A 27,888-nucleotide genomic window follows, 5' to 3' on the forward strand; every position below is an offset into this window, starting at 1 on the left:
AGAGAGAACTTGAAAGGGACTCACCTAAAGACAACACCACAGACATCTGCACTGCTATTTCATCAGGCCTCAGGTCTCCCAGTGCTGCTCTCCTGCCTCACTCCGTTACCTCGAAGGAAATGGAAATTAATTCCTCCAAAGCAAGGAAGACTGGCTAAGTCAGAGCCCCTGATGACATTCAGATTTAGCATCCTCACGGACAAGCCATCTCCCAGTCGAGGAGGGGTGGGGGAGGTAACACACCCAATGAAGAGCAGATGCAGGCACTTGTTTTCTCCTCTCAGTAGGTGTAGTTCACCTCCCAAATACCCAATGCATAATTACATTGAGAGGTGCCCACAGCACACCAATGTTTACTGTCGCTCTGGATCTCTTCATGCAGTGCATTTGTTTTGGCAGCTCCATTTATCCAGTTCTGGGATGTTCACCGCATTTTTCTGGGTGCAGGGGATCACAGGAGAGCGATCCAAGCCCTCACATTCCTGTTTTAAGGCTGATTCCGTTGCCTTGGGGTTCGGTTTTGCAGCTGGCAACGCTGCCAAGATCTTTTGTTCCAGGAGGCAAGAGTTTATATTGTTTTGAGACTAGTGGGCCCTTGCAATCAGTAATTCCTGCCTCAGTGAGGGCTGCCTTGGCCAGGAATACAGACAGAACCTTTAAACAAACCAACACTTCGATCAGACACAGCCATCAAACGCGCGCTGGAGCAGAGATGCCACCAGCAATGACCCCAGTGAGTGACACTGCTGTCCCACAGCCCAGGCTGGTGCTTTCTGCAAGGCTGAACTTGGCAAAACACTCGCCAGGCACTAGAGACAGGTTAAAAAAAAAAAAAAAAAAAAACACCACCAAAAGAAGAGGTAAGGATCTATCAGCTTCAGTCGCCCATGAAGCAGACGAGCTCATCACCGGCCTTGACTTCAACCTTTCGACAGTTCCAAAAACTCCCAAACAGGATATTTAAGTAGGGCTGAGCAGACAATCACAGGAAATTAATTTTATATTCTGCTAGAGGGAACGAGGCAGCTTCTTTCCAGCTGCGAGCACATAATTATTTGGCACCGAGTGGCTCCCTCTCAGAAGATACGACAGCAGCTGCACAGTCCCTTTTAGCAGGAGAAGTTTATTTTTCCTCTGTCTCAAACCTATTGGTTCTCCAATCCTACCAACTGCCTGGAGAAATACAAGCTCTTGGGAGGATTTGGGGCCACGGCATTCTTCTCCAGACAAACAATTTTGCAACACACCAACTCCAGTCAGACCAGACAAGCCACTAAAGACGCATCAGGGCCAACAGCACAGCACAGCCCAGGCTGGACAGCACCCCCAAGACCCCCAAAGCTCTTCTCCTCTTTTCCTCCAGCATTAATACTGAAGATAACAGCTCAAAATACATCTAACAGACTCTGAAAGGAAGAACATCTGTCCTTATCCGAGGGCATGACAAGAGGATGGTGACCACAGCTTTTATCTCCCCAAAGCAGGACTGAGTCAAAACCCAAACCGCCCCATTCTTAACCATGCACTGAAGCTCAACTGAGTCTACACTTTTCTGCTTTTAGAAAAATATTGTTATGCTGTTGGAGGAAGGACTTCCATGCTTTTCAATAAATGCATTGTTTAGCAGAGAAGCTGTTTAGAAGAGGTTTATTAACAAAAACTATTATTATTAATGAGACACGACCAACAACAGCAACATCTCATTAGTCCACATATTGATATTGTTTCCAGGGCAATTTTCAACCAAAATTCTGAAACTAAACATTTTTGTTTGTTGTTTGTTTTTTTTTTTCAAGATGGAGACTCAGATAAGTTTCCTGTCCAAAATATTTAGAGATGCCATTATTTTTCCAAGCTGCCTCCAATGAGTAATTTGAGGGGGAGGTTGTTTTTGTTTTGTTTTTAGAATCAGAACTGGTTACAGCCTTTCTATAAAGGAGAAGGAGGATTTCAGAGCAAGTAGCTCTGGTGCCAATATTGCAAAAATAAGCAACTTGCATAATCTCCAAGGCATTCATATGGAAGCTCTCCTTCAGAAAGAGGCCTTTGATGATGCTGTGGTTTTGACAGCGAGATCCTTATATGGATTCAAACCCCACAACACATTTTATACAGAGCAGCAATTGTAACACCAATCACTGAGAACGTGCTGAATGAATGGAGGCCAGAACCAAGAGACCCATGGAGGCCTTGGGGGTTCCTAACTTGAAAGTGTCATACCAGAAATACCAGAGGATTTTGGCAGAGCTTTGGGGTTTATTTAGACACAGGCAGTTTTCGTAAGAACAAGCTCCGTTGCCAAACGAGCTCCCAGCCAGGAGCAGCAGAGAGCAGCAAGGACTGACCAAGATGAGGGGTCTGTGCCGTTCTTCAGAAGCTGGACATCAACCTCCAGAGACAGGAGTCTCCTCAGTGTTTGTAATGGGAGCAAGATAAAAGAAGTGTCACTTCTGAGTAGCAGCATCAACGTGAACAGCGTTACATCAGCGGGAACAAGGTTAACCAGGCTGCACAGTTCCTTGACAGTGTGACAGGGAGCTTGAACTCTTCACCTGTTAAAGCCATTCAGCACACACATCTCTACCTAATCTTTCCTTTTCCCTAAAGCCCCGTGTCCATGACATGGCTGAGAACCCCACAAACAAACACTGCACAGAACGAAGGGGAACGACTGCTGGGGCAACAACTGCAATCTCTCTGCAGTGTTACGAGGAAAACAAGACTTGAAGTATTTATTGCACACCAGTTGTGCTTCCCAAACCTCCAAGGAGCAGACTGGCTGGAAAACAGAAGAGCACAAGCACTGTGGAAACCCCCAAAGTGCCCGTGCAGTTAAGCAGTGTAGTCGCTCGGGCTCCGCAGGCAGTCTGCCTGGTGGGAAATAAAACAGCATTCCCCTTGTTCCAGAGGGCTCAGAGCTCCCAGGCCACACGTTGTGGGATGCAAGGAGCCAGCACAGAGCTCCTGGAAGGAGCACTGAGGAAGAAAGGAAAGCTCAATGTATGTTTTGACAGGCTCTTAACACAAGGAGGGTACGTTGCTCATCCTGCAGGCAGGGGAGCACTTCGGATCCACTGGGGAGGGAAAAGCTGCCCACTGCAGGATCACAGCCACCCCTGCAATTCCCCCAGGAAGCAGCAGCATCCCGGTAGGTCCGTGGAACCCACAAAGAGTGACTGGTTTTACTCCAAGTGACATTTTAATCAAACAGAAGTTTATCACGCAGAGATGGTTTAAGGCCAACTCTGAGGTACTGGTAAGAAACAAGATGATCCGCAGGCATCAACCTCCTCCTTTCCTCAAAAAAAATGAAATCAACAGATGACCTGGTCCTTCAGTTTCAACTGAAGATAACATTCCAGCAGCAAAAAACCAAACCATCATGAAATCACACAGACACGCAGTGACCACACTGCTCAGAGACACGCCAGTGTCCCAACGTCACTGCAGTCCCCTGCCAGACACAGGGCTAAGTGGGGGAGCAGAAGCAGCAAGCTAAATATTTGGACAGTCTTCTGAAAAGCCAAGGAAGGACCACAACTGGCTTAGTTTAAAAAAAAAAAATCTTTCATTTTAAACCAAGAATATATACTTCCACTATGACTTTAAACACTCAGTGGGGAAGAGACACAGCTCATTAAACTGTCAAAAATCAGATAACAAGAGACTGTATTCAGAACTGCTTTTGGAGAAGTTCTAGATTTCCATTATATTTTTGTGCAACACTGCATTAAGCTCTACTGAATAACACAGGAACACATGCAATAATTAATTTCACTTGTCAACAGTTAAGATGTGGACATATCCCATCTTGCTAAAATGAGAAATGTAATTTACATTTCCTTTGTCACCTGTTATATCAGAGACTGTGCATTAAGCAGGATTAAATTATGTTCATTTTTGCCCAAAGTAACATCATTATTACAGCCACAGGGATTCGCAGAGGAAATCCATTCTCCACAGGATTTTTCTGTGAAAATGATGTTAAGCACTTAAAAATTATCTATAATACATAGGTGTTTTGCAAAAACCCCCATGCCTGGGTACCAAATTTGAATTGGAGAGCTCCAACAGCGCTCAGTAGTAAAATCTGATAAATCATTTCGGCTTGTTCATTAGGAAAGTATTTTTAGGTATGCCGACCTCATGCAAAACACTTTGTTCTGTCTCTCAGAAAAATGCCTAATAACCTGCCCTTTGCTATCCCCCAAATCTGGAGACCACATCAGTTTAGGAGCTTCTGGAAGCAGGAAGATGGAGCAGGAGGAGCTGATCCACGAGGCTCATGTCACCAGGATCCTCCCAGCTGCAATCACCTGCAATGTTCCTGGAGGTGCCAGGCTTTTGATTTACAGCTGCTGCAGGAAGGCTGGGCAGGGGCAGCAGAAGTACAGAAATTTCTGCCTCACAATCCCAAAGAGCAGCTGATCTACAGCAAAAGGCGAAAATCTGCCAGGAGCCTGTTCCATCAATAATCTGGGAACGAAAGGGAGGGGTGGGAGCAGCTGTGGTTCAGGTACTATCAGGTCAGTACAACTTTGCTGTCTCTTAGATGGCTCCATTACTCAGAAGGCTGGATCCATCTGTTCCCATTAGAGTGTGAAGTGGCTCAGTGTGACCCCTGCACAGCTCTTTATTGCCACACACATCTGTTCTTCCTCTGTTCAGCTTCCCCACTGCCCCAGCACAGCAACACAATCCCCCCCACCACCATGCTAGCTATAAAATATATACATCAAAAGAAGAAAAACACTCTCCAGCTGGCTACTGTAGCCTCACCATTTAGTCCCCATGAATTTCTAGGAAAGCACATAAAGCAAAGGGTTTGAAATAGCTTTCCTACTTCCAAGGTGCTGCAAAAAAAAAAAAAAAATATCCCTCTCCCACGCAGCTCTTCTGGCTACGGCAAAATCCTGCTGAACTTGAGTTAGGCTGCAAGTTCCAGCACTGACGGGTCCTGCACTGCCCCCAGGCCGCTGTGTCAGCCCTCAAAGTGCTCTCAGGCCACCAGGTCAGCCTTGGCTTCTTGAGGACACCTCTCAGAGCTGCCTGACAGCCCAGCTCTGCTCCTCTGCCCCACAGCTTGGTTACTTCCAGTAGTTCCCACCCATCACGACATCCTCTGACAGACCAACTTGCCACTAAAACCGCTGCCAAAGAACTGGAGAATCTCTGAAGAGGGAGTAAAAATCAAACAGATGAGTACAAGTGACAAATAAGCAGGTGGATAACCCACCCAAAAGCATCAGCTTAGCTGATGTAACTCTTTTATAGCCAAGGCATCCACAGCACTGCTCAGACTCTGACTGTCCATGATTTTTTTAAACTCTAGAGAGAATCCCCAAGTGGTTTGAGTTGGGAGGGATTTTAAAGCTCACCTAATTCCAACCAGAGCCTAAGGAAAAGCTTCTCTCAACTCCAATCATCAACACCTACAATCCTGTTACCTGTTCAAAGCACACAAGGAGAAGCACTAGGGGGTAACACCAGCCTGGAAAAAAACAAAAAAAACCCCCACACAAGTCTAAAAAAGCCATCATGCTGTTTACAAACCCAAATCTCTCTACACATTCAAAAAGGCCTCTGAGTTTGGTAAACCTGCAAAAGGAAAGGGCTATAAAAGGACCTGCCTGCTTATCCTACCCCAGCCAGCAGTCCCAGGGAGAGGCTCAGGCCCCACCTGTGATCACCAGTACTACATAGTTCAGTATTATATTTGTCTAACCTTGATCTTCATTAAAAAAAAATACTAAGAAATCCATTTAGATCCACTTCTATTGATACATGTTGCCAGGGGCAGGGAAATAAAAACAAAACAACAAGACCAAACAACGGGACAAAGACCTTGCCCAAGATCAGCAAGATCTACAGATACCACCAGTTCTCCCATCCCAAAGAATAACTGACTTTGGTGTAGTCATAACAAGAGCACAACCACAAGTGTTTACCATCACCTTTCCTCCACATGTTTATCTAAAGAGGAATTTGGCAGCAAAATAAAGAGTGGGGAGTCGGCGAGCTCAGCTCCATCAGCTCTACAACAGGTACTCAGAATCAGCAGCTGCCAAGTTCATGTATCTAACTGAACGTTAAAATCTCACAGCAATGCCACTTTGTCTATGGGTAAAGTTCTCCCAAGTTTAGCCTTGGAGGAAACGAACCCAGGAGAGCTTGAAGGAACTAAGTGCACTTATTCAAAAGCCACTCCACATGCTTCCTGGTAAAAAAGCTACCCTCTCAAGGGACTGGCATGTGAACTGTGTTTATCATCTGAAAGATCACACAAGTTTTGCTTCAATTTTGAACAGGTCTGATACAGTCTGTGCTCGGAGTTTTAGTGATTTGTTGTTTTTTTTCCTTTTTCCCCTGCAAGGTGCTCACTTTGACCTGAATAAAGCAAAACTGAGTCACAGCTGAAAAAAAGGCAACGTTTCTTATCTGCACTTATCCCACTGCATCAGCTCCACTGGGGATTCTGGCCCAAAACACCTCAGTAAAGAAACAGAAGGGAAGAAACAAAACATTTGCAAACTATGCATTACCCATTTAAAACACAAATGTTGTATTTACTCGTGTCAAAACAGACTTAAAGAAAACAACTGTACATCTGTAACACCAAACCCCAGTCGAACACTAGGACAGCACCTGCAGTTTGGTACCACGAGCCTTTATTTTAATCCAACTCATGCTTTCATATTCCCACCTACTGCCAAAATCTACCACAAAAGCAAGGTAGAGAACAGATGATCCTCTAAGAGATGTTTATTTTGGGGTGGGTTTTTTTTTTTTTTGAAAAAAATCATCCAGAAAAAGTTCACTGAATAGAACTTGTCCCAGATACTTGACCTGCTACAGAATATCAGACAAATCCCTCCTTCCCCATGGAAGCTTTCTAGAAATAAATCTACCTTATACAAGACAAAAGCATTAAGTCCATCAGTTTTTTGAGACTATTTCGTGCAATCAAAGACAGGAACAGACAAGCCATAAGAGGCAGAGCATTCCCTGGAAATGCCTGCTCGTGAATTCCATCCCTAACCCTTGAGCTGGGTAGAGAGAAAATAGAGGTCAGGGGTTCACAGTGAAGGTTCTGGCTGTTTCCACAGAGTGAAGCAGGTGCATGAATGATTTTGCACCTTCCTGCTCAGCCACAGTAGAATAGAACACAGCAAGAGACTCCCTGGTATCCAAAATACACAACTGGTATATAAATACAGGCCCAACCTACAATTCCAGGCTATCAACAAGATGTCAACACACTCCCTGTGCTTGAACCAGCCCAGGTAAGCAAGGAAGGGATGGCACAGCAGCAAAGGCTGCTCTAAGGCAGTCCTGCAGGAGGTAGAATTAATTGTCATAGTACTCAAAGGTTCTCCAAACACCAGATAAATACTCATCGAATAATGCCATGAGTGTAAATTCATCCTCCTGCACCAGTCCTCCCGCTCTTGCTGTTTACAGCCTCCAGCAGAAGTGATGGAGCTATAAAAGAACTCCCTCATCACCACCTGCTCAGCCTTCAGTATACTGAATATCTTCAAAAGAGGGGGGGGGGGAAATAAACCTCTCCAAGAATGTACATATTGCCAAACTGGCTCTCACTGTGTGACATTCTAACAAAACAGTCTCACCACGTAGAGTGTAACTGTGCCCAGGCTAGAGCCAGGGGAAGGGAAGCAGGAACCAGGCACAGCTATGGCTAAATTGAAAAAAAAAAGCCAGCTTTATTTGCCATTTCATTATTGTTCTTCGTTGAAAAAAACGCAGGCATTGAGTTTGTTTTAAATCATCTCTCAGGTCAAACGTGGGGAAGGTGAATAACTTGACTGGCAACCCCCACCGTGCTGTAACCCAGGATGTTTTTCTGCCCAGCAAATGCTCCCACCTGGGAAAAAACTCCAGTTTTCTCCTGTTCGGGTGACTGTATAGGAAAAAAAGTGAGGTTTTGAAAGTCCTCTAGAGGGTCAGACTATCACCTCCTTTCACTGTACTCAACAGTCATCTGAGGCAGCTTTATAACCTGCAAGGAGACAATTATGATAACAATCCCCGTAAATCCGTCTAAAAGCCTGCAAAAAGAACACGTTAAATGAAAGCTTTCACTTGGTCAAATACCCAGTGAGCTCCCCAGCAAGACAGGAAAGCACAGGCTCAGGAGGGGCCCAGCAGCTCCCGAATGGAAGCAGTCACTCAGTTGTAAACTCCTTTCCCTGGTGATGGAAAGGCAACGCAGGACCCCCCAGGTGTTACAGCTCTGACCACCCACACCTCATCCTCAGCTTGAAGCTGCCAGGAACTTCTCCACATGGCTGCATTCATGGAGCAATGGGATTAAAGATTCAGTCACTGAATTAATAATAGTGTTGACTTAGCAGTTGTATTAATCATCCTGCTGACTTCTGTGGGACTCAGAATAGTGCACCACACTGCAGAGACACTCTCATACCTCTCACTGACTTGGCTGCTTGAGAAAACCACCGTGTTCAGAGCTTTAACAAACAGTTCAACGTTAAACATGCTGTACTAGACTTGGAAATGTTCATCTAGAGTTAAAACTCTCATCACAAAAGTCAGAGGCATGTACTAGAACGACCAGACTGGTCTCCTTATCCACCTCGCTCAGAAATGCCACGACAATTTCCCTCAGCAGCAGATAATGAAAACCTATAAAATCACATCTCAACCATAATAATTCATATCCCACTTTCTATTGCTACTCAAAAATTCATCATTGCAAAGCATTCAGCAACTGCTAACCTTTAAACAAATAAAGATTAATGCCAGTTTTTGAACAAATCCCATCTACCTCCTCCCGAATTATTTTTCGGTCAGTCTTCCCAATAAACAGAAGGATATATTCACTGTAGGACAAAACCTCGTTGGATTTCCAAGTACATAGTGCAATTTTTCAAGTGATTTCCAAAGCCCATTCACAGGTCACACCTCTGGTGAAACTTTAAGACCAGCACACAGAGAACAGGGATTTTCTTTTTGCCTATTAAATGTTCTGTAAAGAGCCCTAAAACTTCCTTGCCTTGAACAGACACTGAAACTCGAAACCAGTGATGATATTCAACACCTTTTAGCATATGCCTAAGAGTCGAAATCTTTACTACCCAAGACTTTTTCAAGGTTCTACTTTCATGCTGGCAGACAAAAGCACCGAGATCAAAATGATAAAACACGGAAGGAACGAACAAAAAGAAGCCAGCAGAGAACAAGTAACACAGCGGGGGTGGGAGGGAAGTGGTGAAGAACCTCATTAGTCAGGCAAGAGTTTAATTAAAGTGTGGAAAGGGCAGTACTGCCAAATTCCAAAATGAAATCGTTTTTGAGCTAGAGGTGTACAGAAGAGCCCCAGAACTGGGAACTTCAAGGCGATGGAAGATTTAGTGCCAGTGGCTTTAAAACAGGAGCCAGGAAAGCGAAAAGCAGAGCTGTACCCTTGGGATTTGTTTTGTTTGAGTGGTGACTCAGCCACATAACACTGGGGGCAACTCTGTCCCCGTGCTGAGAGTGAACCCTCTGCCCCCACCCAGGTCAGTGAGGAAGGTGCTGGCAGAGGGTTCACTCCCAGCAACACTTAAAGGCCACATGAGACAAGGAGAATGGCTGATACACCAAGGGGCAAGGCAGCTCAGGACGCTCAAACCCAACACAAACTGTTTTAAGGGAATTCCTGTTGACATAAAAGAGGTGGAAGGATTACCAGGAGAGCTGCACAGCACCAGAAAAAAAAAAACACCCACAAAAACAAAACAAGGAAGCCCAAAGAGGCACTTAAATTCACATCTTTGGAGAGCTTTAAAAGCACACCTGGACAAGGTCCTAAGCAACCTGAGGTAGCACTGAATCCAGACATGATCTTGAGAGGGTGGAAGCTGCCAAGCTTCAGAGGTTCCCTCCGATGAAAACTACCCAACAATTGTTCAGGTTTGCTGCTGATTACCATTCACGAGGAAAGCTTGCAAAATTTGAACTTCTTCCAGCTTGAACACTGACTAAGCCATGAGAAGTATCATTTAAAATATCTCTGCTTCCTTCAAGATGATCTAATTCTCCATTCTAAAAGTTCCTAATGTACCCCCCCCCTCCCCAGGGTGTACTCAAGACACCAACACATCGCAAGGAAAAATCACCACCCATCCCCGAGCACAACTTTTAACCCATCAGGTGTGATTAGTTAATCATTTCTTTGCCCATCAGAAGATCAGCCCCAGCTGAACGTCCTAATTGGCTGCAATTTCAGCTCAGAAGTTGCCTCCGGTAACTTTTCAAACCACAATACCACCCACTGGTACTTGGATTTATCCCAGCGCCTCTTAAACTTTTAATCATCTGTCTGAACATTTTACTTCAGCTTTCATTCCCCCAAACACTCAGATGGCCACAATGTTACTAAAATCTTGCAGCATCGTTCAGACACCGTGTCCTTCGCTCAGGCACAGCTTCCAGCTCTGCTTGGCAAAAGGAGGAGAAGAAAAACCTATTTCATGGGCCCGTTTTGAAGAGGGAATATCCACATCCTTACGTTAAATCACCTGAGAGAGGGGAGCAGGTACACCTGCAGGAACACTCAGCCCCACTGGGTCACTCATGCAGTTAAACCTGGACTTTTGTTGGCATTACTCAAACTTCCAAGGAACCCACACGTTTATCTTGCAAAGAACTCAATTTTACCGCTGCTGAAACAGGCAACAGTGGTACCAGTTCTACTCCTCAGCACTTCTTGAGGTGAGTCTCTATGTAAATTCATTAACTCTTTCTATACAACCCCATAGAGGACCTGGATTTTCAGATTTCCACTACTAAATATTCCTGCAGCAGCAGCATTCCTCTGTGCTCCTGGTAATGCCTGGATGGGATAGACTTTGTAAAGCAAGATACATATAACTTCAGGTTTATTTGACTCGAATTTTGTCATGAGAAAAGCAGCTTGAGATTTTTAATAAAGCCTTCTCCAAAACATTTGCTGGCGACATTTGTTTAGACTTCTGTCTCCAGGGAAAGCCAGATAATCCTGCCTACACAACTTCCTTGAGAAGGTGATCACAGAATTTTAATATTGACCTATTTGTTAGCTTGAAAACCAAGAATAAAACTCACTTTATAAACAAGGAGGAGGGAATTTTTTTACCACCCTACCCAGCACACAATCCAAGCAGTAGACAGAAATTTGTGTGCCTTCCTCTTTATTTACTTTATGCAACCACTTGCATGTTTAAAAAAGCTTGTCTTTGTCCTTTCCCCTGCCAATAAAAAAGGCTCATTCTGATCTAAGTACACACAGTCAACCAAGACACCAAGGTGGCTGAAAAGCTTCCCAATGTTTTCTGCTGAGTTGGAGATTTTCCTCATGGAGTTATTACTAAAGTATAAACAAGGATGAGAGGCAACAAAATCATCCATGCCATAGTTTTCAACTTTGTTAGGTAACTCCTGTGAGGTCTGGGGAAAGGCTGGAGGAGAAAACAAGGCTTGCAAGGCAAAAAGCTCACTTTCCCTGGTGGTAAGTGGCACATTCTTCCCCTAGAAAAAGTTTTTGATTTCCCCCAGTTGCTGAGCATTCAATACACAGCCCAAGCTCTGGCCCAACACTGAGAGATTAGAGGACTCCCAACACTAGATGATTACAACATATTAAGTAAATTGGAAGGCTATTTCCAGCAGGATCCCAAAACCCTCTAAGCAGAAATAACAGGAATTACCTCACGCTTCGTGTACCGAGGAAGGGGAAAACTAAAGCAGCACCAGGGGAGGGGGTGCTGCTCTCTCAGCCTTTTCTGCTCTGCTCAGTCCCTGCCCTCCCTGCCCCTCTGCAGCTGCTCCTCATTACACTGATGGCCATCCAGCTCTTCCTTGTGCACCTCATGGGCACAAAGCCCCTCTGACCCAGGTGGGATTCATCCCTCCAATCCACCCAGGTGGGGCTGCCACCCTCTCTACCCAGCTGGTTTTGTTCTGAGCACTGAGCAAAGCTGCCCAGGGTAGAAAAATGCCTCATTCAGAGAGACAGATGTGGTGTTCCCTCCTTGTTTTTTATTTTTTTTAGAAGCAATCCCCTTGATAGGGACTGAGAGAGCTGGGCTTGCTCAGTATGAAAAAGAAAAGGCTCCAGGGAGACCTCAGAGCCCTTTCCAGTGCCTAAAGGGGGGGTTTTAAAAAAGAGAGGGAGAGACTTTTTACAATGGCATGGAGGGACAGGACAAAGGGGAATGGCTTCCCATTGCCAGAGGGCAGGGTTAGATGGGATATTGGGAAGAATTTCTTTGCTGTGAGGGTGGGGAGGCCCTGGCACAGGTTGCCCAGAGAAGCTGTGGCTGCCCCATCCCTGAAAGTGTCCAAGGCCAGGTTGGACGGGGCTTGGAGCCACCTGGGCTAGTGGAAGGTGTCCCTGCCCATGGCAGGGGGTTGGAAGGAGATGGTCACTAAGGTCCCTTCCAACCCAAACCTTTCTGAGATTCTGTGATATAATTAGCAAAGTTCTTAAATCTCTACCCTAACACTTTGTGGGTTCTTCCCATAAAACATTGGCACTTAGCAAGGAAAGGTTTGCTAAGGAGAAAATACCCAGTCAAATGCTGCAACGTGCTGAGAGCAACATCAACTCCCTTCCTTGTAGGTGCTGGAAAGGAGGGGTAGCTTCCCCAACCAGTAAGCAGCTCTGTCCTTCAAGCTTCCTGCACTTCTTTCCTGAAGCACACTCAAATTGCCTCCTTTCTGCAGCAGCAACCACCCTGGCATCTCTCCCTTGCATACAAATCAAGCTCTAACCCTGGTGCCCTCACACCACAGCCCCAAGTGCCGATCTGACACCACAAAGGTACTTCCTAAAGCCGGGGAACGCTCCCAGTACATTGGAAGAGGTGATTAATTTTTACAGCCACTCTGTATCAATCAGTTTAAGGGAAACCAACTGCCCTGGAAAACACAGTATATTAGGTACTGTGTATCTATTTAGAGGGAATGTAATACTAATTAGGTTTTTTCCCTTTTAGTGGTATTAAATCAAGATCCATTTCTGCTTATTCCTTGCGAGCCACACGAGCCGCACAAAGAAACCCCACAGTCAGGGATGCTCACCAACACCACTGATTTCGGATAAACCTCCCCCCTTTTCCAGCTCACACCTGCAACCTGAACTGCTCCAGGCCGTTTTCAAAGGGGAACAAATTATCCAGTTTAATGTCAGAGGTCAGGTATCCTCCAAAAGGTCCGAGCAGCGTTCCATTTACTTCAGGAAGGGACTCAAAAGGTCACCATTCAAAGGGCAGCGATTCCTAGAAACTAAATATTTACTCCCAGAAAATCTGAGAGAATCCCCCCAGCTGCCTCAGCCTTCCCTGAAAAGCTCTTTTTGTATCCAGACAAGGGAGGATTCATAAAAGGTAAATTCATCTGCTTGCACAGGAGCTGCAAAAATTCCTTCCTTGCGGGCCTCTCTCCCGGATTAACTCCCGGCATCGCCCTGCACTCCTCCAACCCAAACATGAAACTTTTCCCACAGATACAAATCAGAGCATCCTATAACTGCAACCACAACATTGCTGAGGTTGCGCGCGGCCCAAAGTCTCCAGCTCCGCCAGGGATGCCTGGCAAAGCCGTTCTTCGCCAAAAAAAACGCTTTCAAAGAAACCAAGAGAAGGCAAAACCGATTCACAGCGGCCTTAAAATTTAAAAATACAAGTCATTTTCCTCTTGGTTGACCGCAGAATCAGCCAAATGTGAAGCAACTTGCACCTAAGCTTCCCACTTAAGCACCAGTAAAGGTGGGACATTTCATCTCACCTGAATTTAGAAAACTACAGGAAAGCCAGAAATATTTGAGGCTGAAGCTCTGCTCAGTTCACTGCCAGGGATTTGGTGCCAGTCCTGATGGAATATCCATTTAAATCTGTATCACAGCAGTCTGCCAGATTACTGTTTCAGTGGCAGTAATTCCAGATTATTTTTCTAAACTGGGATAATCTTCACATAAGCACAGTGAGAGAGGATGTCTGGAAATCAGTATCTCCAGTGCTGTCTTAGTGCTGTCTTCCAAAAATCACTCTTAATCTATTCTGAGTGAAAAATGCCCACTGAAGTTTTAGGCTCCCCCAAAACCTCCCAGTAGGGCTCAGATTCTCAGAGTGGAAGTAACAATTCTGGCCTAAAATCATCGTCGGGCAAAGGTCGGAATAAAATGATCCAACCAACTACTCTGCTCCAGCTTTAGTTCCGAAACATCACACGGCTTTGTCATGTGTTTTAATCTCACTTCATTATTCTGAATTCTACCTGAATATCACTTCAAAGCTGCTCTGTAAAGGAAATACTTTATGACAACCAGCTAAAGCTGACAACAGTCAGATCACTTGTCAATGCAAGTCACGGGAGGGCATCCCAAAGGGAAACATTCCCATCTCCTCTCTTTTAGGATACAAGGGTTAATATACTGTGTTCAACCTCTGAGCTCCGTGGCTCGACCCTAATTACTGTGGAGAGAGAGAAAGAAAATTAATGGCTTATCAGAGCTGTGGGCAGAAAGGAAACAAGTGTCTAGTCAGAGCCTGGTTATTTTTCTCCTATCAGATCATTTACCTGCAAAAACCACATCCCAATTAAAAGCTGCAAACAGCAATTAGAGCTGTGAAAAGTTTAGACTTTTTATGAAGGTTGTGCTTCTTCAGTCTTTTGGGGAAAAGTGCAGCTAATAGCCCCAAAAATTCCTTGGTGGTCTTGTTCTCACAGCAAGGATGAGGGGGGGGGAAACCCTACTGCAAGATAAAAGCCTCAGCACAGAGGAGAAAAGAAATGTTTATCATTATATTACACTGTTAAGGAAGGGAGGAAAAGTAACCTTGCAGCAACAGCACTAGAAGGACCAAGGGATGAGTAAGAACAGCATCTTTGCACCAAAGTTACCAGAATAAATCAGGAATACAGAAGTCATTGAAGTGCTTTGATGTGCCATCAAATTCCTGTACTTATTACAATAATAATGATAGATGGCAAAGCGGGATATGAACAGATGACAACAGTTCAGCTGCATCCTATTTTCCATCTACTTTCTTCCCACCCCCATTATGTTTGATTGTCTGCCTGAAACCGTCCTTACCCTTTAGTTTGGGAAATAACCACCTTCCCAGTGAGTCAGTGAGATTTATTTATACGGATCAGCAAGTTATGGAGTTGACTTTCAATATTGGACAACTCAAACCTCATTAGCTGATTTAAAAAACATGGAGTTCTTATACTTACAATGTCCTTTCAACTTGGGTGATATTCTTCAGATCTACAAGGAATTATGGAGATATTTTTCACACCGAGAGCTGGGAGGATTTTGCATTCAGGTGATACACAGTACATCAAAATTTCTCTACCCAGAAGTTGCAAGAAGGATTTCCAGTGCTCATGTTTATGTACGAGCTCTTCTTGCATCTCAAACAGTCCAGAGCAGAAGCTGAGGGACTCAGCAAAATACCACTGCAGGAGGAGGAAGATACAGTAACAGCAGCAATTAAAAAAAAAAAAATTATGTCTTTTTTTCTATTTTGATTGGTTTTATTTCTTCAGACAAGCCCTGCTCACAAGAAAAGCCTCACGTAACTCAGTGATCACCACGACCGACAATTAACATTAAGGTTCAAGCAGCACAGAGATGAACTCAGAGCTGGAGAACTGCTGTAAACTCAGAAAATACAAGTTCTTATGACTTTAGATTAAGCTTCATGCTTAGTAATTCCAGTGGTAAGCCAAGCTGCTCACTAGGTGAGTATAGCTGTATTTAATGAAGTGTTCCAGAGAATGCCTTTTTCAAGGCAAATCGTGGCCAAAATAACTTGTTTAAAAGTATTTTAGACTACCCCATTCTTACAAATGGCAAAAAAGGGAAATACAGTTGAGAACTAAATTAGCCTCAGCTAAAAACAAGACTCATGGGACACTAATTAGTGCTATTAAAAAGGAAAGCGTGACAATAAAAGGCTGAAAGCTTCGTTATTATTGTTTCCTTTAGAAAAGCTTGAAGGAGGCAGAGTAACAGAACTGGAATTAAGATGACCAGGAAACACTCTGAGGGGTTTTTTTGGGGGGTGCTGAGTGGAAAGGAGGTAAGGGCTGACTTCACTCAACTTCCTTGGCTAAAAGAGCAAATCTAGACTTGAGTATTGGCACAGGTTTCCACAGCCAGGTCCCTCAAACACCCACCCAGCAGGGTCTCCACATCCTCTGCCGTGTCCCCCAGCACTACCAGGAGAACTCAGCTTTTTTCGTGCCTGCAAGCCACGTATTTTCCACATTCCCAAGGCTGCGAGAAGGCTTGGAAGTGCTTATGAGTCAGAATCCCGCTTGAAGCGTCGTCAGCTCCTGCAGGAGGCAAACAGGGCTCTGTGCTGCCATCAGACCCGTGGCTGGCTGGGATACACAGGGAAAATGAAGATGTTCCCATGATGTGCTTGTGCGGTGCTGATTCCATCTAGCGTGGAAATCCACACAAATTATGTAAATACTGCCCTGAAAACTGCTGTGGTACTTTGACATTGTAATTCCAGGAACAAACAGCCCTCTCTGGTGCACTCTATTATATAAAATGTCAGGCTAATCATAGCAATTCAGCTTTATGAGTGTTGCCAGATCTCCTAAACGGGAGCAAAAACGGGGGTAAAAAGTGTTGGGGATGAGTCAGTTACACACCCACCTCTCTCTGAAAGGACAAAGGAAAATGAATTACAACCGACTGACCACGACAACAAACAAACAGTTCCTTGGGAGAAAAAAAAGAATGCTTGCTGGAAATCCCAAAAGGCACACTGCTCTGTGCTTAGGTGTTCCCCCCCCTATTCCTCTCCACTGGAACTGGAGTAATTCAGAAGACAACCTTGAGGTGTATGACTGTGTCAAACCAGAGTCTGACTTTTTTTCCAGCCCAAGACAAAAAAAAAAAAGGGAAAAAAAAAGCCCAAATCTCTCCTCTGAGCCACCAGGAGCAGTTTTTACTTCCATGCTCACCCAAGAAGTAGGTCATGAAAACAGCAGCTCCACCAAAGTCCCTGCCCTAGATCCAGAGCCCTGTGATCCACAGGAACCAGAGCTGGGTGTTCCCAGGGGGCTGGGAGCAGGGGAGAGAGGGGCACCCTGCAGCACATGTAACCTGTGTATCACTGGCTGCACACGGGAAAAAAAAGCACAATTCAGCACGAGCAAAGGAGCTGCTGTGCAGAGAAAAACTGAATGGAGCGCAGGGACAGACAACAGAAACAACCCGCCTTTGGAGAAAGATTGAAAAAAAAAAAAAATGCAAACTTCTGTTCAAAATGCTGTTTACAAAACAATTCCTTTCACGAGCGCCTGGTGTGTGGTATGAACGCTCCTCTCAAAATCCTGACTTCCTTGCCAACTCGAAAGACTGCAGAGTGTCATATCCTGCCCTACTCAACCCAGCTCAATAACGAAGGGGGGGAGTACTTTGTGGGAGCTGTTTGTTTAAAACCACTCTCTTGAGCATGAAATGCCAAAAGGAAATATGGAAATGGTCACTCCCACACACACGAGCGACTGGCTGATCCAAAACCGGGATTTATTTTTCAGGAGTGCGTGTGCAAATCTGAGTCACGTTCTTTCTCTCTGGACAAGAGGACTCTTAAAGCAAAATTAATCTCAGACACCATTGCTCCATTCAGCTCTGTGGTCAGAGAAATCCATGGCTCTTTGGCTTCAAACCAAAGCTCCTTTTTTGGACCGTCAGCTTTTTGTTACTTAGCGATGGGACTCGCCTTGCCCGGCCAAGCCATCAGGAATGGGTGTTTCAGCACGTGGAATCGTCTTTCCCTCCAACACCACTTTTCCAGGTGTCAAAAAACAACAACATGGCCCTCTGGTTCCTCAGTCCCTCCTCACCTGGAGCTTGCAACAAGGGAAAAATTGTTTAATGTACTCCTTTAATTCAGAGGGGAGTATTTGGAGCTGGTTTCATCACCAGCAATACACACTGCCTGTAATACAACTCTTCCTTCTTAAGGTAGAGATTTGCTCCTCTTGAATCCCTTACAGCCAAGTCCAAGGGAAGGACCTTACTCTCCTCTGAAATACAACACCCCCGAACTTGGGAGAGACCACACAGCGCTGCACTGGTGTAATTACCAATCTAATAAATATTTAGACAATGGAATTCCTGTTATCACTGCGTCAGGAACAAGTCCCCTGAGAGCAGGAATAGCCCTGCAGGCAGCAGGAGGCTCCCTCGGGAGCTCTTCATGCCGTTATGCATCACAAACAGGCCAGGCTCCATCATCCCACCAAACATTCGACTCACCCTCTCCCCCTCTGCAGGAAGCCAAGAGGATTTCCCAAGCCACATGATAAATTGGAGCATTTTCATTCCAAAAAAGGAATCGCATTTTTCTCCTCCCCCCAACCCCCTCCTTGGGGAATCTCTGCACTTTTGCAGTTCGCCGTTATTTCAGGGAGAAATGAACTTTCCCTTGCCAGCCTTCCCTCCCATCTCTCCCCCACACAGGAATCTGTGCCATGTTTCGGACAGGTTTCCAATTAATTTAAATTACTATTAAAAGGCTGCTGCATTGCATTGCATATTGACTGTGGCTGAGTTTTGCTGAGAAGCAGAAAACACGAACGGGACGTGATGTATGAAATTATCCTCAGTGTTAAGCATTAATAATGACACAACAGTAGTCACACAGGAGAATTTGTACATAAAAAAACTGCCATCCAGATCCCAGTTACTGCTTTCTAGCACACAACTTGAAAGAAACCCTGCCTCGCTCTGGTGTCATCTTGGGCAGCCCCTTTTCTCTTAAAAATCTTCATTTGTCATTTTTGGAGTTACTTTGCCAGGCAGAAAACTCCCTGTCACTTAAGTCCAAGCATCTAAGAAAAACGATGTGCCTAAATTATAAGGATGTATTTTTAAAAAATGGTTTAAGTGGAATGAATAACTCTATTTCCTTTTAAAATAATCTGTCACAATTAACTTCATTTCCAGACATACCTTGGAGCCCACTATTCTGATTATGTTTCACAACCTGCAGTCTGGACGATGAACATCCATTTGCTACTCCTTCTACAGATTTCAGATGGGAATCAAAAAGAGCACTGCATCATTAAAAGCGATTTCTGGCAGAAGAAAACAAGGGTTTGAGACAACTGGCACCATGCCTTAATGAGAGGGTCTATGGAGTATGTAAGTCAAGTGACAGGTAAGTGCAGAAGTAGTAAAATCACAGCCTGGTTTGGATTGGGAGGGACCTTGAAGCTCATCCCATTCCAACCCCTGCCATGGGCAGGGACACCTCCCACTGTCCCAGGATGCTCCAAGCCCCGTCCAACCTGGCCTTGGACACTTCCAGGGATCCAGGGGCAGCCACAGCTTCCCTGGGCAACCTGTGCCAGGGCCTCCCCACCCTCACAGGGAAGAATTCCTTCCCAATCACCCATTTAACCGTTCTGTCAGTCTGAATCTATTCCCCCTTGTCCTGTCCCTCCAGTCCTTGTAGATATTCTCTCTCTACCTTTCCTATCAGCCTCTTCAAGCCCTGGAAGGCCACAATTCAGTCACCCCAGAGCTTCTCCTCTCCAGGCTGAACAATCCCAGCTCTCCCAGCCTTTCCTCCCAGCAGAGCTGCTCCATCCTCTGATCCTCTTGGTGCCTCCTCTGGACTCTCTCCAGCAGCTCCATGTCCTCGCTGTGCTGTTCCCCAGGGCAGGGGGCAGCTCTGCAGGGGGGTCTCCCCTGAGGGGCAGAATCCCCTGAAGGAAAGCACACAGAGGAACAGGAGCTGACAAGGAATAACCAGTCCTGGATCAGCAGATATTCGTGTTGGAGCTGACAGGGAGCAAGGCCATATGTCAGGGAAGTGCCTCAGGAGCAACACCTTGTACAAAGCCTTGACAAAGCCACGGACTCACAAGGACCACATGCCAGGTCCTTCAAGTTCCTCCTCCAGCCTCAACCAAAACATTCAAGTCTCAAACACAGAAACAGGCCGGCTCCAGTACCACATTCAGGGAGCACATTTCTCCTGAGCAGCCCCAAGGTATGGCAGTAACCGGCGCGAGCTCATCCAAATAAACTCACTCTGCAGCTTAAGGAAACACGGCATTCCTTGTAAAAAAGTAAAACAAGGGAAGCTTTGCCAGGCTGGGGGCAATAGGGTGACACAGAACAGGGAAAACATGGTAACTTCAGGCTTTGGATAACAGAAGGATCAGCAAGCTACACACATGTTTTGGGACTGGCCTGACGAGCACAACTGAAACTGTCACCATAACACTATTCCAAAATCCTCTCCAAACACCAGTGTGTTCCACAGATCTTTATTCCTAAACCCTACAAAGCTTCCTAGGCTACGACCTGGCAGTGAACTATTTATTCCCAGCAGGCTGCAGGACAGAACACAAGACTGCCAACCAGCCAGAGCGGTTTTGTTATGGTGGTTGCTCCCTGGTAGATCCCTTCCCAAGTTATGTATCCGGGGGAAATTTGAGTTTTAATTATTTCAGTGAGCAGTTTCAGGGACAGAGAGAGTTACCACATTGCACAGCAGCCCTCTCCTCCTGGGGAAGCCGACAATAAATCGCTGAAACCAGCTCTGCCTTTCCTAATTCCTTAAGAGCTGCCAAGAATCCACAAAAAGACAGTGGACATGCTTTGTATTTTCCATGAGACATTAGTGATACCCCACAGGCTCGTCCTGCTGGAAACTAATTCCACATCACATTCAAGTGCTGCATATTTTCATCTTCATTAAAATGACATCTCATTTTGATGACCAATTGAGACTTTAATAACAGGAAGAAAACCCTTTGCCAAATCTTTAATAGAAAAGGGACAAGTCGTTTTCTTTTCATCATTAAATACTCAAGGGCAGAACAGCCCTTAAAGCCAGATCACCCTCAAGAAGTCCCAAAATACGGTGAAATCCACATCAGCAATATCACAGGTGGTCTCTCACCTCGAGAGCACTTCAGACACTAGAAGTATTCCCCTGTGGTGAGCACAGAGTGCACAGTTTCATCCAGCAAAATTTATCAAGGACAGTTGCTCATCCCACACAGAGCTACCAGGGGCCACAGGAGCAGAAAGCAGCAGCTGGGATTTCGGAAAGAGTGACCGCCAGCTGACGCTGCAATATATGAACAATTAAAAAAATAATTAAAAAAAAAAGGCAACCCAAAATCTCAAACAATCTCTACGTTTCCACAGACCTCCGAATAGGAGAATAATTTAAATTGCAGATTTGTGTCAGCTCGCTGTTATTTTATAGAATGGCAAAGTGGTGACTCATAGCACAAATCTGAAATGAAGTCATAGAAGTTATGTTTTACCCTCCAGACTGGGTGGGACCCAATCTCACAGAAAGTTTTGTCTTTAAGATGAGTCTTAAAGCAGCTTTAGGAAATGAACAACGTTTTGCCTTTTTTTTTTCTTCTTCTCTTTGTTTGGGCTTGAGTGTGGTAAGGGGAGCTCTACCCATCCTGTTTGAGCTCAGCTCAGGACACTCCCCATGTGGAAGAAAAGCTGCCCTGAAATTTTTATATTAATTACTAGATCAGCTTTCCCATCACAGACCCTAATACAAAGTCTTGATTACTCCCACAGGATAAATTATAAATAAAAAAAAGGCAGTGTCATCAAATAACTTCCAAAAAACCCTAAGCCAACATCTAGTCCTCACTTTATAGTGCTCCTCTTTCACACATAGAGTGGGTCCTGAAAGTGGATCTCTGGTTTGTTACCAAAATAAATATGATCAAGAGAATGTTTTAGCCACTTTCATACACCAAAAAAAAATACTTCTGCTGGTCACCCCCTCGAAGTTTTAGTTCATGGGGGAAAAAAAAAAAAAAATCATACTACAATCTAACAAAAAAAGGTGAAAAGCACAAAATTTTCAACTTAGCACTGCTGTGCATTGCTCTGTAACTAGCTAAGGGCAGATTCCCTCCTCTCATTTGAAGTAAAAATGTTAAAAAAAAGTTTTCCTTCCTCCTGAATCTTTCCAAACAGCCTTGAGCCGTAGCCTTCCCTGTGGCAATAAGTGTGGTGGGAGGCAGCAGACCTGGCTCAGCCTTGCATTTTAATCAGTTCATCCAGCACTGGAGGGGGCAAGTGGCAATGCCAGCTATAAGAAAGCCTTATTTTTTTTAGCCACCCTCCCCCAGGGTGAGGCGAATGAGGAGTCAGGGAGACAGCAAGTGCACGTGTGTGGGATGAGGGGAGGGAAGAAGCAGGAGGAAGAGGAGGGTTGGTGGAGTGACCCGTCCTTCCAGTCAGATCATCTCTTCCTCAGGACTTCCACAACTTCACAGATGTTCTGCTGGTTTGGTATTTACCTACACTGCAGTTCAAGCCACATCCCGTCTTCACTTCCAAAGAGAGATCAGCTGCATCTCTTCCTGATGCGCAGCCACTGCTCCTAGAGGTGTCCCAGCACAGGAAACACTGGAAGTGCAGCCAAAGATCCAGTGAGAATAACTATTTTATGCCCCTTCAAACCATCTCTGAAGTGCCACCATCTCTCCGGCTTTTTAATCATTCCTTTGAAAATTTACAATCAGCAGCGTGCGAGCTCAGGAAAACAGCAGTTCAGTTAATTAAAGCAGCCTGCCAGCTCCCACCCTCAGCAGAAACACACACCCAAGTCTTCCAAGCCCCACCATCCTTGCCACCACCTGAGAGTTTTGTAAGCCCGAGCCTTCCCCTGGCAAATCAACTTGTTTGAAGAGATGGGCAACAAAGCTGTTGACAGCAAGGGAAGTCACAGAGGAACTGGGGAGGCACCAGGGAAATTTTGGCCAAGCAGCAGCTTCTCTGGAAGTTGGTGCTGCACAGGTTTCAACCACAGCTTGGGAAAAAAAAACACACCAGGTACACATTGTATCTATGCTGAATAAGGGACAGCTTCAGCAGGATGTCCACTGCATCCTCCTCCTGAGGTTTCTCCCATCCCACTACACCTTTCCTTGGCACAGGATACACTCTCTACTGCATCCTTAACACAGGGGTGCCTGCACCAAAATCCTACCCAGCTTGGAGGAGGAGGGACTGACATAGGTAAATGCTGGTCCTTATCTGGAGCAGAGAGGAAAACCTGCAGGTCATCCAATACCTACTTGAAATCTGGCTGCAGTTCAGCCTGGCTCAGTTTTTACTTCTTAGGCTTCTTGTCACTAGCCTGATCTACCCAGAACTGCCAGGATTAACTACCACAGGAATGCCACGTATAGCCAAGCCCTTGATTTCCTTACAGGTATTTTTGCCAGATTTGAACCGTATGATCCCATTCCAGTCCAACACAACCACTGCCTACATGCCCCAGGAAATGCAGTAACAGGCAACTCTTATCTTTATGGGAAGAAAGCCACGAGGATTAGGCATTAAACACAGAAAACAGGAGCATTCTGATGAAGTCTTTTGTCTACCACCACATATTTGAAAGAGGTTTATAACTTGCTTTCTTGTCAACTGTTTTCCCAAAGCACCTCAGCCATACGGAGCTCTCACCTTGGGCAGCTGACCCTCAACACCCACAGCACCCAGAACATGCAGGAGACAAAGAAAGGGCTTCCCTTGTCTCATAAGGAAGTTTCCTGCAAGGAACATCCCTTTAATTCTCTTTTTTTTTGCCCTGTCTTGCTGGCACATAGAAAAGGAAACCACACCCAGTACTTTTATTCCCCCTCATCTTACTTGCTGATGCAAATTTTTGCCACTTCTGGTCTTCCTACTCGGCACCACGAACTGAATTTCCTCTTCACCTGTGACCTCCCAGCTGGGCACTAGAGCTCCACAGCTCCCTCCCAGCGAGGGAGCACACACAGCATCAGCTTCAAACAAACACCAGTACTCCTGATGTTCCACTCTACCAGCTATTCCGCCCTACTCATCTCCAAACCCGTGGCCATCCGCACATTCCCCCTCATGTTACCACCCCCCAGCCAACTCCAGCACTTTCTCCAGTGCAAACATGCCTGGGAATTCTCCCCTCTCCACCTCTGCAAGGCTTCTTCCACTCTCACATAGTTGCAACTGAAGTGGGAGAGGGGAAAGAGATGCAGTCTCTGCTACTTCTGCTCCAAGTCCTGTTATTCAGCTCTGTCATGTTCTTCCAACACTTCCAGCCCTTTTTCCCACACGGTTAGGCCGCCTCCCCCTGCATGGCCCTCCTGCAGGGGACAACACTGTCACTTTCAGAGGGGAAATCCACAAATACAAATATAAACAATTCCTCCTGGTTGTTTATTCCTACTGGGATATCAGTGAAGGAACTTCTCATTCATGTTTCCTGCATCCTCCTCCCCAGGTATTTCACCCCCTGGGAAACTCTTGGGACAGACCATGAGGATTCACGTCTTGTCCCTGATCCCACATCTCCACACTGAGCCTTCCCAACTTCCTTTAGGTTTCAAAACTCCTCAGCAAGCTGTGAATGCTTCAATCCAGCCCTATGACTCCCAGTATTACTCTACTGCCATGTGACTCTTCATAAACCAAGTATTTGTTCCAAAGCCTGGACCCCCTCGTCCTCCCTCCTGTTTGATGTTATCCTAACCTCTTTCTTTACACTTTACCCACCCCTTGGAGGTTTTTTTTTTTTGTTTCAAAGCACTACCCTCTCCAAGTAATCTGGTCTCTTGGTCCCGTTTGTTCCAGTGTAATTTATATCCCTTTTGAAAGAACTCATCCATATGACCATTTAGCATTTCCACCCTACTCCAAGAAAGTCCATTTAATTTATCACCTCTGCTAGAAACCAGCCATCCTGAGAAGTAACCAAGTAGAATTTATGGTACTAAAAACAACACTGCACAGACAAATACCTGATATAATCACTCTATTAAATATACTTATATTATACAAACTTTCTTATCTCTCTTCTAATACAATCCATAGGCTCAGGAAGCTTATATAGCCCAGTCCTATCACAGAAAAGGATCAATTCTTCATCAGCCATAACTGATTGATGTGAGTCTAACCTGTCCCAACCACCTCCAAGAGCAAAGACTAAACAGCTTTCCCAGGAAATAATTCAGCATTTCTCTGCTCTTACTGTCAACAGGGATTCCCAGCACCTACTAAACCGCTCTCCTCACACTGTGAGCCCATTATTTCTCCTACCCAGCACAGATTTGTCTGGTTTTTCTGCTTCCTCTTTGCAGCAACCTCCTTTCGATTTTCTCTTCATTCTGAAGAGCTCCAGTTCCCGTAATTTCTCCTTGGAGATCACTTATGCCAGGATTCGGCAGCTCTCGGGTCTCTGCTCTCTCCCAGTGGTCTGCACAGTTTCTCAAGTGCAGCGTGATGGAAAGGATAACTCATCTTTGCTGGCAGGAGATAAACAGGCACATTACAATCAAAAGGAACCACTGGGATACTGGATCCTGACCTGCTCCCTTGTTTCACAAGGATTCAACATCTGCCTACGACTGCCTGTCGAAAAGACCCCCAAAAACTAATGACTGCAACACCACAGACAGCTGCCAAAAAAAAAAAAAAAAAAAAAAAAAAAAAAAAAAAAAAAATCAAGCAGCACAACCCAACCAGAGCCAGGAGAGCTTTCTAATCATCAGTCCATGGGACACGAGCAAAATCCTCCTCCTCCCCCAAGCTCCCGAAGGAGAAGGTTTTGGCAGTATGATTTTGGTGTGCCCACACCTCAGTCATGTCCACTCAGCAGCAGCAAAGTATCCTGGGCAAACAGAAGAGATTTGGGGTAATTTTAATGTGGGTTTTGGTTTTGGTTTTATTTTTAAGTCTCACATTTACCGCTACACTTCACCCAAGGAGTGAAACCAAGCGCGAACCTGAGTCTCTGTTAAATTAATCGCAAAGGTCAACTTAAATTTAGATGAATATAAATTTTTTTTACCGGGCCAGAGCACTAAAGGAGGCAACTGAAATGATAATTATGAAAGCTGGAGAGGTTGTTCCACACCTGACCGGGTCCCGAGGGGCCGGCATTAACCCTGAATTCGGCACTGCACAAGTCACACTTTCACACGTGGGAAGGACCGCGCTGCAAATATGGGATTGAGACACCCGACACCGACTGAACCTCCGGCATCCCAGCGCTGCCAAAAACACGCGGGCAGCGCCAGAGGAACGACCGGCACCCCGAGGATACACGGCACGGACAGCTCCAAGGACCCCGCGGAGTATCCGCCGTCCCGGGGGAGCTCAGAGCTGCTCCATCACCCCATTCACACACAGTTGCGGTGGCTCCACGGAGTTTCCCGATCACTTCCTCGCAGCCAAACAACAAGTGAGCGACAGGTGCACACCTCCGGCGGCAGCTCTTTTAGAGGCAGCCCTAAAAACAGCTCGTGGGGGACTCCCGGGGGTCCAGGAGGATATCCCACGGCTCCAACGCCGTTCCCTTGGCTCGTGAAGGGAAAGAGAAAAAACCCTCCCGGGTATTTTAAGCAAGTCTTTCCGAGCTCAGAGACGCAACCTGCTGCCCGTACAGCTTTTTTATCCCGCCCTGAGACACACAGCAAAGCCGTGCCCTACCGGGCTCCTCTTTCCCTGGCAAAGCCGCCAAGGAAAGGAGGAGCGAACAGAGCCCGGCGGGCTTCGCCCCTCTCGCTCTCCCACCGGGATTTGGGGAGCCTCTCCCCCGTCTGACCTTGAGGGGCCCGGCAACAAAAGAGGGGAGCGATGCACTCCCGGGAGGGATCGCGGGGGCAAAGGCCCCGCTCGGTGCCGCTCCCGGCCCCGCTCGGTGCCGCTCCCGGCGGGGGCTCCGCGCCCCCCGCGCCCCCCCCCCCCCATCCCGCCGCCCCGCGCGCCACCTGGCGGCCGAGCGGCGGCACCGCCGCGACCCCCGCCCCGGAGCGCGGCCCCGGCACGGCGGCAGCGCCGCGGACACCGCCCGGTCCCGGGGCAGCGCGGGGCGGCCGCGCCGCGGAGCCGCCGCCGGGGCGCGGCAGGGGAAGGAGGGGGGGCGGTTCGCCGCGCCGCCCGCCGCGCTCAAGTTTCACCCGGTGACGGCGCTAAGAATAACGCGCAGCTGGCGGTGCGGAGCCGCCGCGGAGCTGCCGCCGAGCCGCCGCTGCCGAGCCGGGGCCCCTCTGCCGCCCGCCCGCCCGCCCGCCGCACCGCGCCCGTCTCCTGAAGGGCACGCCGGCTCTCACTCACCGTCCGGTGTCGCTGCTGCTGCTGTTGCTGGCGGCGGCGGCCCAGCGCCGGGAAGCGGCCGGTGGCGGCGGTGAGCGCGGCGGGGCGGCGGCCGCAGAGGAGCAGCGGCAGCGCTCTGCCCGCCGTGGCCGCCATCGCGCCGCTGGAGCCGCCCCACGCTGCGGCGGCGGCGGCGGCGGCGGAGCTGCTGCCGCCCGGGCGGGGCGGGGCGGGCGCGCCGCGCGGCCGAGGGGCGGGACCGCCGCCGCCGACCGCCAATCGCCGAGCCCCGCGCGCTGGGCCCGGCGCCCCCTCGGGCCAATAGGAGCCGGGCGAGTGAGCTGTCCCGGCAGCTGATTGGCTGTCGGTGCTCCCCTCCCTCAGGCCCGCGCGAGGCTCCGCCCAACGCCGGCAGGGATGGGGAACACCGCGGGGCGGGGCCGGGGGCGGGGCCTGAGGGGGGCGCGGTCATGGGGTGGGCGGGGCTGGGAGGGGACACGGGGGCAACACCCGGAGACCCCCGAGGTGGGACAGCAAGGGAGGGGTGCGGGGGGACCCTCGAGAGACCCCCGACGGGTGACACCGAGGGAGGGGGTGCTGGGGGACCTCTGAGAGTCCCCCAAGGGGCGACAGTGAGGGAGGGGGCACGGGGGGAATCCCCGAGAGGCCCCCGAGGGGGAACGGTGAGGGAGGGGATGCGGTGAGATGGGGAGCACCGGGAAAGGGGTGCAGGGACACGCAGTGCACTGGGGGGGGTGCAGCGAGGGAGGGGG

General features: G+C 47.2%; 1 protein-coding gene across 1 annotated transcript in view; it reads right to left on the reverse strand.

Annotated features, from left to right (window-relative positions):
* The window catches only part of MCU (mitochondrial calcium uniporter), an 83,798-nt gene extending 56,527 nt beyond the window's left edge, over positions 1 to 27,271 (reverse strand). Inside the window, exon 1 of the mRNA XM_027903687.1 lies at positions 27,137 to 27,271. Within this exon, the coding sequence (XP_027759488.1) occupies positions 27,137 to 27,271 (135 nt within the window). The remainder of the gene's footprint in view (positions 1 to 27,136) is intronic.
* Between the last annotated feature and the right edge of the window lie 617 nt (positions 27,272 to 27,888).

Source organism: Empidonax traillii, unplaced genomic scaffold (genome assembly GCF_003031625.1).
Source record: "Empidonax traillii isolate 1590-97213 ecotype Southwest subspecies unplaced genomic scaffold, ASM303162v1 scaffold991:size255050, whole genome shotgun sequence".
NCBI classification, from domain to species: domain Eukaryota; kingdom Metazoa; phylum Chordata; class Aves; order Passeriformes; family Tyrannidae; genus Empidonax; species Empidonax traillii.